At 37.0% G+C, this 10,610-nt stretch overlaps 2 protein-coding genes across 2 annotated transcripts; both read left to right on the top strand.

The window, feature by feature from the left end:
• Positions 1 to 466: 466 nt before the first annotated feature.
• Positions 467 to 4,375, top strand: LOC113275162 (protein ECERIFERUM 1-like). Its single transcript, XM_026524599.1, has 10 exons — positions 467 to 728; positions 1,039 to 1,268; positions 1,367 to 1,599; positions 1,707 to 1,926; positions 2,027 to 2,402; positions 2,485 to 2,592; positions 2,703 to 2,903; positions 3,017 to 3,115; positions 3,284 to 3,460; positions 3,882 to 4,375. Exons 1-10 carry the CDS (start codon positions 669 to 671, stop codon positions 4,050 to 4,052), a joined length of 1,875 nt encoding a protein of 624 aa, XP_026380384.1. The 5' UTR covers positions 467 to 668; the 3' UTR covers positions 4,053 to 4,375.
• A 374-nt stretch (positions 4,376 to 4,749) lies between these two features.
• LOC113275164 (transducin beta-like protein 2) lies at positions 4,750 to 10,140 on the top strand. The gene is made up of 10 exons (XM_026524602.1): positions 4,750 to 5,189; positions 5,284 to 5,389; positions 6,157 to 6,217; positions 6,323 to 6,621; positions 7,083 to 7,222; positions 7,628 to 7,702; positions 8,464 to 8,554; positions 9,139 to 9,342; positions 9,521 to 9,565; positions 9,667 to 10,140. Exons 1-10 carry the CDS (start codon positions 4,950 to 4,952, stop codon positions 9,738 to 9,740), a joined length of 1,335 nt encoding a protein of 444 aa, XP_026380387.1. The 5' UTR covers positions 4,750 to 4,949; the 3' UTR covers positions 9,741 to 10,140.
• The last annotated feature ends 470 nt before the right edge of the window (positions 10,141 to 10,610 follow it).

The raw sequence follows: 10,610 nt of genomic DNA, 5'->3' as shown, positions 1-10,610 counted from the left end.
AAAATCATTTTCAGGACTAAAGCTTGCCAGATTGTAGAGCCAAGAGTCTTAAATATGCAACTGTTACGTAAGAGAGCAGGAAGATATCCACGTAGGCAGCAAACACTTGTTAACGTGGCAAACTCAAGACCCTCGGTTACTAGTACTGGATGAACTGAAATTGCTTCAGGATGTACTTGTTGTCATGTGAGGTCATTGTTTGATTAGAGCTAGCACTCAGGCCATGCATGGTTAGATCACAAGACACCAATCCCATATGTGAACTCTAGTGAATTGAAGTAGGAGCCGTAAAGAGGTTAGAGGTGCATTGAAAGTTACCAAAAATGTTGGTGTCCGTACTAGATAAGCACATTGAATGCTGCATTGAAACTACTACTAACTTAGTACTATACATATACAGATAAATTGGAAAGTTGCATTTATAAGCTTCAACTACAAGTATTATGAACGAAAAATGCAGCTAGCTACCTGCTTTGATCGTAAGTTGAAAAGACTATCCAACCCTATAACAAGAAAGAAGATCTACATAAACACTCCTTTGTTAGACATAGTTATACAAACCCTAGAGGTAGTTCATTCTGCATTCATCAAAAGCTCTTGGAAGTTCCCTTGATCAAAACAAAATCCAAAACAACAACAAAGCGTAACAAGTTCGGTGGAACAAGGGCATGGCTTCCAAGCCTGGACCTTTATCTGAGTGGCCATGGAAAGGTCTTGGAAACTACAAGGTATGTCTCACATTGCTCTTCAAAACTCCATGCCTAATCTGCTAATTTTCATTTCTAAGCCTTTTTTTGCTGCATTCCTGCTGTTCTTGTTGTACTGATGTCTAATGTCTGCCTAGATCCATCTATCAAAGTGTACCAAGTTTTTTATATTTTTTTGGCAGTATAAGCTTTTGCAATACGTTCTTGTTCTTTATCTGATTCAAGTACTAGTGGAAATAGTGCATTGACAATGGATCTGCCTCGTTTTACTTTATCCTTGCTGATATTTTATTGCATTTTTGGATTTATTGGATCTTTGTGGTGATTTCAGTACATAGTTTTGGCACCATGGGTAGCACACAGTGTGTATTCATATGTGACTTCCAAGGACGAAATATGGGAGAGAGACTTAACAAGCTTACTGGTATTCCCATATTTGCTATGGAGGTGGATTCATGGCCAAATTTGGATAACACTAGCTCGTTTTCAAACAGCTCGAAGCAAACATCGTATACTCGATAAAGGCATTGAATTCGAACAAGTTGACAGAGAAAGAAACTGGTTAGTTGTTTCACACTCATTATCCATAATTTTTTTTTTCTTTTTTCATTTTCAATTTCTTTTACTTATTATGTTTTGTTACTGGATGTGAATAATAGGGATGATCTGATAATACTCAATGGATTGATATTCTACCCAATGATCAACATTCTTCCCGGAGCATCAAATTTACCTATATGGAGAACTGACGGTGTAGTCATTTCATTTCTGATTCACGCTGGTCCAACCGAATTTCTCTACTACTGGTTGCATAAAGCTCTGCACCACCATTACCTCTACTCTCGTTACCATTCTCATCATCATTCCTCCATTGTCACCGAACCCATTACATGTACTTACGGTTTCCATTTCTCAAGATTTTGTCTTAGTTTTTTCATTCAACTTTTATTTTTCCTGCACCTAAACTAGTACTAATTTCATTTTTTCGTTATTTTGCAGCCGTCGTTCATCCCTTCGCGGAGCATATAATGTACTTTATCCTATTTGGCATACCCATGGCAGTCCCAGTATTAACTGGAACTGGATCCATTGCAGCAATGTTGCTTTACATAACATATGTTGATTTCATGAACAACCTGGGGCATTGCAACTTCGAACTTGTCCCCAAATGGGTATTTGATGTTTTCCCAGTTCTGAAGTACATCATGTATACGCCATCGTAAGAAAAATCCAACATTTGGTTTTCAGATTATTTTCGATATGAATAGTAAAGAAAAATGCAATACGACTAATGAATTTCCTTTTTTTTTTCTTTGTAGGTTTCATTCTCTTCATCATACACAATTCAGGACAAACTTATCGCTATTCATGCCTTTGTACGATTACATGTATGGTACAATGGACGTATCATCAGACAAGTTATATGAAACTTCACTGAAAGGGAGAGAGAATAAAGTTGATGTAGTTCACTTGACCCATCCAACCACACTTGAATCGATCTATCATCTTCGGCCAGCCATTGCTTCTTTGGCATCCAGTCCTTATGCCCCAAAATGGTATCTGTGGGTGTTTTGGCCCATCACATATGGGTGTATGCTGTTAAGTTGGATTTGGGATACAACTTTTACTGTCGAGAGGCATTTGTTTGATGATCTCAAAATGCAAACTTGGGCTGTACCAAGATATTCTTTCCAAGTAAGAATCAAGTGCAACAATCATTAGCGCTTTAATATAAGAAAGTTTCAGATGATGCTAATTTTGGCCATTTCTCTTGCAGTATTTCTTGCCATGGCAAAAAGATAAAATCAATAACTTGATTGAGAAAGCTATAGTAACAGCTGAGGAAGCAGGTGCTAAGGTGTTCAGTCTAGGTCTCCTAAACCAGGCAAGTTTCACAACTTGATATTTTCACGTGTTCCCCGAGCACTAACTTATCACACACAATTGAAGCAAAGAAATGATTACTAAATTTGTGGGTTAAATTGACAAATACAGGGAGAAGAATTGAATGGAAATGGTGAACTCTATCTTCAAAAGAAACCAAAGCTAAACATAAGAATTGTGGATGGTAGTAGTTTGGCAGTGGCAGTGATACTCAACAGCATTCCACAAGGAACTAAAGAAGTACTTCTCAGAACAAATCTTTCTAAAGTTGTTTATGCAGTTACTGAAAAGTTGTGTCAGAAAGGAGTGAAGGTACAATTACACAATACATTTACCTCTTTATGAATCACGTCGTACAACCGGCATAAATAACATCCTCTAAATATTTACAATATCTGTTTTTGACTTTTCCATTTGATGAACAGGTAGCTGTGGTTTCCAGTAATGATCTGAAGAACCTTAAACTTAGACTTTCCACTGAATTATGGAGTAATTTGATCCTTGCAACTACTCGCAATCAAAAGGTAATTTTCCCTGTCTGAGCAGAAAGCTAAACAAACATGTTCAATTGACTGACAGCAATAGCTGCACACTTTGCATTTTCGCGAAGAAATTTTTTCCATTAGTCATGCAAGATGATAAATTGAAAATGAGATTCTTAAGTTTCCTTGTTTTTGTTGTTGGTATTGTAGGTATGGTTGGTTGAAGCTGGAGTTTTGACAGAAGATGAGCAAAAACAGGCACCAGAAGGAACACATTTCATACCAGTCTCACAATTTCCAGTAAAGAGAGCTAGAAAGGACTGTGTTTACTACACAACTCCAGCCCTGGTTATTCCTAAAGCTTTAGAGAATGTGCATGCTTGTGAGGTAATCCATTATCTCCTTACTTTGACATTCACTCACCCTAAGCTCAAACTTGACCTATTTGAATTGAATAAGCTGAGGGTTGTTAAGGCTTTTTAAGCAAACATACAACCAACCACCAATATGTGCACCGCTAAATCTGCCAGAAACTGGGTTTGGTTCAGTCAGACTCTTGCTAAACTTCCATTGCAATCGTGTTAAAACGCCAAACTGTTTATGAGCACTGGCTTTGGTTGAACTTAGAAGAAACCAAACAATTTTCCATTGCAATTACAATTACAGAAATTGAAATTGAAGTTGTCATAATGGTACTGTGTGCTTCTAAAATGTCTTCCCATCAACTAATAGACTAGATTGTAATAATTTTATTCGCACGCGATTTCTTATGATTTTAATTATGGGATTAATGATGAATTCTAAATAGAACTGGTTGCCGAGAAGGGTAATGAGTGCAATGCATGTAGCGGGAGTTGTGCATGCATTGGAAGGATGGGATTCACATGAGTGCGGAGACAAGTTACTCGATGTGGAGAAAGTATGGAGTGCTGCTGTTCGTCATGGATTCCGACTTCCTGTCGTGGTTCGCAGTTCTTAAGTTAAGATGGACAGTCATCCAGTGAATGCAGTCAGACTGCCCATATCTCCAAAACTTCTTTTAGTTTCATTTGGTTGGTGTGTAACTAGCTTTTGTTATGATATGTTCCAGAATATTGCAGTATGGATTCTTTAAGTTTCTCAGTTTGTGCTAAAATCTATACATGTTCAGACAATTATTCTACAAACAAAGATTAATGTATAAACTATATCTATGAGAGTATTTATCTGTGTTAGAAGTGTTTGTATTAAGTTGAATAAAAATCAGCTGATGGTGCAGAGCGCCTAGGAAGTCTTCCATGGCCATTGCGTCCTTTTCTTATCTATTGAGAGTATTTTGTCTTACCTTGAATTTTCTATATAGACAAATTTTCCATTGAAGGTAACTCAAAGATTTCCGGCCAAGTCTTATGGCACAAAATTTGTCTCGTGAATTTGCATTGTAACTTTGGAGTTGCCAAGGTGACCACAAACTTGCCTAATTCGACCAAAAATTTGTCCTATGATCCAAAATCTGCGTTGCAGTCCAAAATTTGTCGGGTAGTTATCCTATAATTTGTGACTCAAAAGCACAAAAGAGTACCACTATGGTGCAAAATTTGCACAGTGATCCCAAAAAACAGCATGCTTCATGTATCCCAAAATGTCCATCAGCAAAACTATGGGTCTATACCTCCCCCTTATCCACATAGAAAGCATCACTTTTGCAGTTCCACAGTGCAATTCACGCGCAGTAGCGACTAGCAGCCGCAGTGATAAAAATGCGCCACCTGTTCCACGATTCCTCATTTCTAAGCTGACGAAACTTGCATACACCCACCCCTACGGAGCAAAAACAAATACTCTTCCGTATCATAATCGTATCAAAAACTCATTTCAAGCCTTCTTCTTCTGAAAAATGGAAGAACAATCATCACTGTTTCTAGGGTTTGGAGTTGTTCCAGTTCTTATAATCTCAGTTTCACTTGGAACTCTCATTGCTCTCGTTTTCTTCTCTGATTACTTTCGTCAGAAAAGATCTGAAGTTGAAACCATTTCAAAACCAGATGAAATTGTGAATCACAAATCAAAGAGATCTTCTCATAATAATAATTCTAGAAAACCACATTCTAGATCTCAGTTACACGCCTCAGACAAGGTATGATGATGATACTTCTCGGAGAATTTTTTGAGATTTTTCTAGGGTTTGTATGAATAATGGTTTGATGAATTATGATGTTTGATTGTTTCAGGATCAAGTGAAAAGACATCATCCATTGGATATTAATACTCTGAAAGGTCATGGAGATTCGGTTACAGCTTTGTGTTTCTCATCTGATGGCAGAAATTTGGCTACAGGTGTGAAATTGATGCTAAGTTTGGTCTCTTTTAGTGGTTTTCTTTTTTAAAATCGAAACACTGATCTACTGATATTTGTAATGCTAGCTGAAAATGGTTATGTATACGAAATTTGTCAACATCTGTGGTTGCAGATATGTTTGAATGCCTCTCTGTTGCTTTACTGTGAATGCATGTTGGGGTTTACTTGTTGAACTAGCTATATAGAAGTTCAAGTTCATAGGTTTTCCATTAGCTTCTATGTCGTTTTAGTTAGGCCCCATAGATTCGATAAATCGTCATTTTCAAGTATTGTCATTTTAACAATGTCAACGGATCTTTTCTCTTTTGTTATTGATAAAGAAAAATTGAGAGGAGTTTGTTTCCTACTGATTAACTGGCCTTTGACATAAACAATGTGAAATTCGATGCTTTGTGTAATTGGTGATATTGTTGGGAAATAGTTGGTGAAGCCCTTTGGATAATCACGAGTTCTCTGTTTAATTTATATCAATAAATGGGGTTCTTTCAGTTGTGAGTTGGTTCCTCAATTCAGACCTACCTCACCGTGGTTACTTGAATTGCATACATGATCACACCGGCAAAAGTTATTACCTTCGTGTTTTCTTTCATCAGTGTAGAAAACTAAGATGTTTTAGCAATTTCTTGATCAAGCAAATATAGTTATCCCGGATCTGGATTTCCTCCAAAAATTAAGAATGAAAATATATCTATCTCGCTAATGCTTTCCTATTAAATTATTATTTGTTCTTCATTTTGTTTTACAGCTTGTGCTGACGGGATTGTCAGGATATTCAAATTGGATGATGCTCTGAGTAAAAGCTTCAAGTAAGAATTGCTGTCGAGATTCTACATTTTTAGATTCCTACCTTAATATATCATCACTTTAATCAAATCAGATTCTTGTTTCATGGTCTTATCACTTGATTGCAGATTTCTGAGAATTAACTTACCAGCTGGAGGACAGCCAACAGCAGTTGCCTTCTCCGATGGAGCGTCATCTGTGGTTGTGTCATCTCAAAATCTTTCTGGTTCTTCTTTATATATGTATGGTGAAGGAAGTGCAAATTCTGCTAATGACGGCGGTAAGCAACAACCCAAGCTTCCCGTTCCAGAAATTAAATGGGAACACCGGAAAGTTCATCAGTCAAGGGCTATTGTTACCCTTTCTGGAACTGCTGCCAGTTATGACACTGCTGATGGAAGTACAGTAATTGTTTCGTGTTCAGAAGGTAAACTTCTAAAGTTACTAATTTGCTGAAGTTCTTTATCAGTACTCATGACAAACTATTCTTCTTTAATTTTAAGATTAGTAAGTGGTTTGTTATCACACTGAGATTGTTTGATAGATATCTTGCCTTTTAACCATGTCCGGAGCATGTGTCAAATACCGGACAGACGGTCGCTTAGATGTGTAATTTGTCAACTTCAAACACTTAAGACTAGGAGGTAGTTAATTTGGCTTGGGATTGGATTAAACGTATACATTGCAGGAACGTTTGTCTCCTGATTCTAAGAACCGAATCATACTATGTGCTCATATGTTGTAATATAATTCTTAACATGCAATCTACTCTTGATTCTTTACACCAATACTTGGTGGCTCTGAGGATGAGTTGTCAATCTTGTGATTATAGATGAATTTTTTCCAAACTGCATTCCACTTTTTCTTATGTGAGACTAAATCTTTTAGGTACTGACATCATCCTTTGGCATGGAAAGAGTGGGAAGATTTTGGGGAACACCGACACGAACCAGCTCAAAAACAATATGGCCACAGTATCTCCCAATGGGAGGTTTATTGCTGCTGCAGCTTTTACTGCTGATGTGAAGGTGGCTTCTATACTATCAATCATCCATTTGTGTTTACATCTAGTTTGCATCATGATAGATCCATTAATGCTTATCAAACAATCTTATCGGATGCGACTGCACTCATTAAATCATGCCCGCGGTTGTTTACCGTTTCTTGATGTGGCATTGCAGTCCCAGACAAGTTCTTTTTTTTTTTTTTTTTTTTTTTTTTTTTTGTGAATCCCTTTACATGACCAATGGAGTTGCTATACATCATGACGTTAATCTGTGGCCCATATGGAGTTGCTATGGGCCACAGATGGAATTTTCTTTTTCATTTAAATAGTCTGTAAAGAGTAAAACAAGGCTCTACATTTTGCATGTAACACTTCAGATTGTTTTTGCGTTTAACGATTCGTATTGTTTCTGCTTCTTGTATTGTAGGTATGGGAAATCGTATATTCCAAAGATGGTTCAGTAAAGGAGGTTGCAGCAGTTATGCAGCTTAAGGGTCATAAGGTTAGCTGCAAATTACTAGTATGATATGATAGTTCTTCATCATGAAAATTATTCCATTTTAAATTGGTTACCTTCTTAGTGTTGACTCAGACTAAAATAACTTGCGCATATTTTACTGTCCACTTTCAATCCACAATTCACTGGGTTACCATTTTTCCTAATAAGAATGGTCTTTACATCTAGTGAATCATCTTCACCAATAATAAGCCAAAATAGATTTATCTATATATCGACTCCATAGTCCCATACTCTCATTAATAATCATAACAAGGAGATAAGCCATGAAATTTTGGTTGAGACTTGAGAGTGATTCTCCCCAGGCTGATCAAATTCGCAGAATATTGCTGTTTTGACAGTGGAAGTGGGTTCAGTGTTGATTGAAACTTTTAAGCTACCCATGTGACGGGTGACTTGACTGACCCCCTCCAAGGTTCCACCTTATCTCCACCCACATACACAAAGGGAAGTTGGACATACGAACAACATAAGTAGCGTTGCCAGTTTCTGAAATTTGTTTGATATATATGCGGCTTGCATGCGGAGGATGTTAGTCTTGCTGTATATAGTCCTTGTATCCCTCGAAGATGTGACCTACTTCCCTTCAAACCCTAAAAGATAGCGCTCTAACACGATTTTTTACGTATGATAAATCTTCTTCAAACATTTTCCTAACATTCTATGCATACTGCTAAAATATTTCATTGATTTATCATGATGCTGTAACCCTCTATAACCTTGTCATGTCTTATTGTGACCCTCAGAGTGCCGTGACTTGGTTATGCTTTTCACCAAATTCAGAACAAATTATAACAGCATCCAAGGATGGTACCATAAGAATATGGAACATTAACGGTAAGTCTGATCTGATTGCTTTTGAACATTAACATTATCTTTAGTTTTGGTGTTCTTTTTTGTTCTAGATTAACGTCATATGCCCCATGGAAGAGAACTGGCTTCTTCAGTTTCTTTCCTTTTTCTCTCTTTTTTCATTATACGTGCAGTTTAACTATCAATGCATGCTTTAGAGGAAGGCAAGAGCCCAATAACCTTTCAAAAAGTTATCAAGCCTTCATACTTCCAAATTTTATCTTAGTTATTTCATGACGACTTACCTTTGGCACTAATAGCAGGAGATATACCTTTCGAATCCCTTTTACTTAGTCAAACAAAGAACAAGGCCAAGAAAAAGGAACAATTCGAGCAGTTTGTCTTAATAGAATTGACTTGATGCGCATGCATGATGGAGTTAACCTCTGTTTTTTAATTTTCAAGTTTAATGGTTGGGGAATGGAGTTGTCTATCTTGTTTGCTGGTTTAAAATTGACTCGTATGTTTTGGCTGAATAAGTTTGAGGTGGAGTTGGTGCCTGGATTCTTTTCTTTTCTTCAGTATTTTTTTGATGAGTGTGGCACTGACATTTCTATCTGTCTTTGAAGTTCGTTATCATCTTTCTGAGGACCCAAAGACTCTAAAGGTGTTCCCGATACCACTTCATGACTCGGAGGGGGAAACTTTGCACTATGATCGTCTCAGTATTTCACCTGATGGAAAAGTATTGGCTGCCACCCATGATTCAATGCTGCAATGGCTGTGTGTTGAAACTGGGAAGGTTTTGGACACAGCTGATAAGGCTCACGATGGTATGGTCAAGCTTACCTTTCGTATAGCTCTTTCAGTCTCTTCTATGATAAATTTTCTCAATGCGTGTTGTCGTTGATACTCCTTTTGACTTGTTAGAAAAGGACTCCTTGTATTTAAGATGACTTTTGTGGGTTAACTCTTTTAACTCTATCTGGTCAATCTTGTATTATCGTGCAGCCAACATCACAGGCATTGCTTGGGCACCAAAGAAAATTCCTATGGGTAAATCAAATTTCTTTTTCCATTTGTTTTGGTCTTATGGTCGTTCTCTTTCCTAGTAGTTGTTTGAATTTACAACATGGTCTGTTCTTGTTGTTCCGCAGGACCTGATCGTGGAATGGTTTTAGCCACTGCTGGTGCTGACAAGAAAGTGAAGTTTTGGATGGCTCCAGCCTGATTTTATTACTTGGTGTTTTATATGCTCAGTCTCCCTAGGGAAGTGTTTCTCCGATGCGGCAATGCCCCCATCATCTGTCACTGTTTTGGATTCGATTCCTCGGCAAACATTTAACGACACTAATGTTTGAAAATGATTATCCTGGAAATTTAAAGACGAAAGCAAGCTTTTAATTTTGGACAAAAATAGAAAGGAAAAGGATCGATTACTTAAAGACAGGGAGTAAGAGGAAAGCAAGCTTTTAATTTTGGACAAAAATAGAAAGGAAAAGGATCAATTAATTAGAGACAGAGTAGTATTTTCGGTTCCCATTTCTTTGAAATTTAGATTCGTGTGCTTGGTCCAAAATTTTAACCAATATATGATAATTTTCTTAATATCTTAAGATGGTGGCTGTTACGAAAATTCCAAATTGCAGTTGTTTTTATACTAAAATGATAGATACTCCCTACCTAACATATCGATATGTAGTAGTGATTACGATCTATTGGTAGCTTCTGTTACTAATTTATCTGAATTGGAATTATGTGCTATGCTATTATCCATGTTGTAATCTATTCCTTCGAAACCAGATCGGCCATATATTAAGCTTGTCCTTTTGTCCGTAAACCATTTTTTAATTCTCCACGGACGATTTTCAATGTGTTCGTTTTTTTTTTTCATAAAATTTGAATTACATTGATAAAGCCGATTTAAAATCGGGACGATTACAAGGGTGATTACAGATCATATAACAAGCATCAAAGATTCTTCTACTCAACCAATTCTTGACAGATTCAAGAGGTTCATCCACCATTTCAACTATTCCAAGTGAAAGGACAGTAACAGTATCAGATCTAAACTAAAAGGCCAAATATGTTTGAAACAAAG

The sequence above is a fragment of the Papaver somniferum genome, chromosome 4 (assembly GCF_003573695.1).
Source record: "Papaver somniferum cultivar HN1 chromosome 4, ASM357369v1, whole genome shotgun sequence".
NCBI lineage: Eukaryota > Viridiplantae > Streptophyta > Magnoliopsida > Ranunculales > Papaveraceae > Papaver > Papaver somniferum.
The sequence above is the reverse complement of the archived record's forward strand: the minus strand, read 5'-3'. Positions and strand labels throughout refer to the sequence as shown.

Excerpts from the sequence above, each read along its gene's own strand:
- LOC113275162 (XM_026524599.1), top strand. The coding sequence starts at position 669 with ATGGCTTCCAAGCCTGGACCTTTATCTGAGTGGCCATGGAAAGGTCTT. Across the intron at positions 2,593-2,702 it reads GTCTAGGTCTCCTAAACCAG|GGAGAAGAATTGAATGGAAA; the intron begins GCAAGTTTCACA and ends TGACAAATACAG. Across the intron at positions 3,116-3,283 it reads CAACTACTCGCAATCAAAAG|GTATGGTTGGTTGAAGCTGG; the intron begins GTAATTTTCCCT and ends TTGGTATTGTAG.
- LOC113275164 (XM_026524602.1), top strand. The coding sequence starts at position 4,950 with ATGGAAGAACAATCATCACTGTTTCTAGGGTTTGGAGTTGTTCCAGTT. Across the intron at positions 7,703-8,463 it reads TGCAGCTTAAGGGTCATAAG|AGTGCCGTGACTTGGTTATG; the intron begins GTTAGCTGCAAA and ends TGTGACCCTCAG. Across the intron at positions 9,566-9,666 it reads ACCAAAGAAAATTCCTATGG|GACCTGATCGTGGAATGGTT; the intron begins GTAAATCAAATT and ends GTTGTTCCGCAG.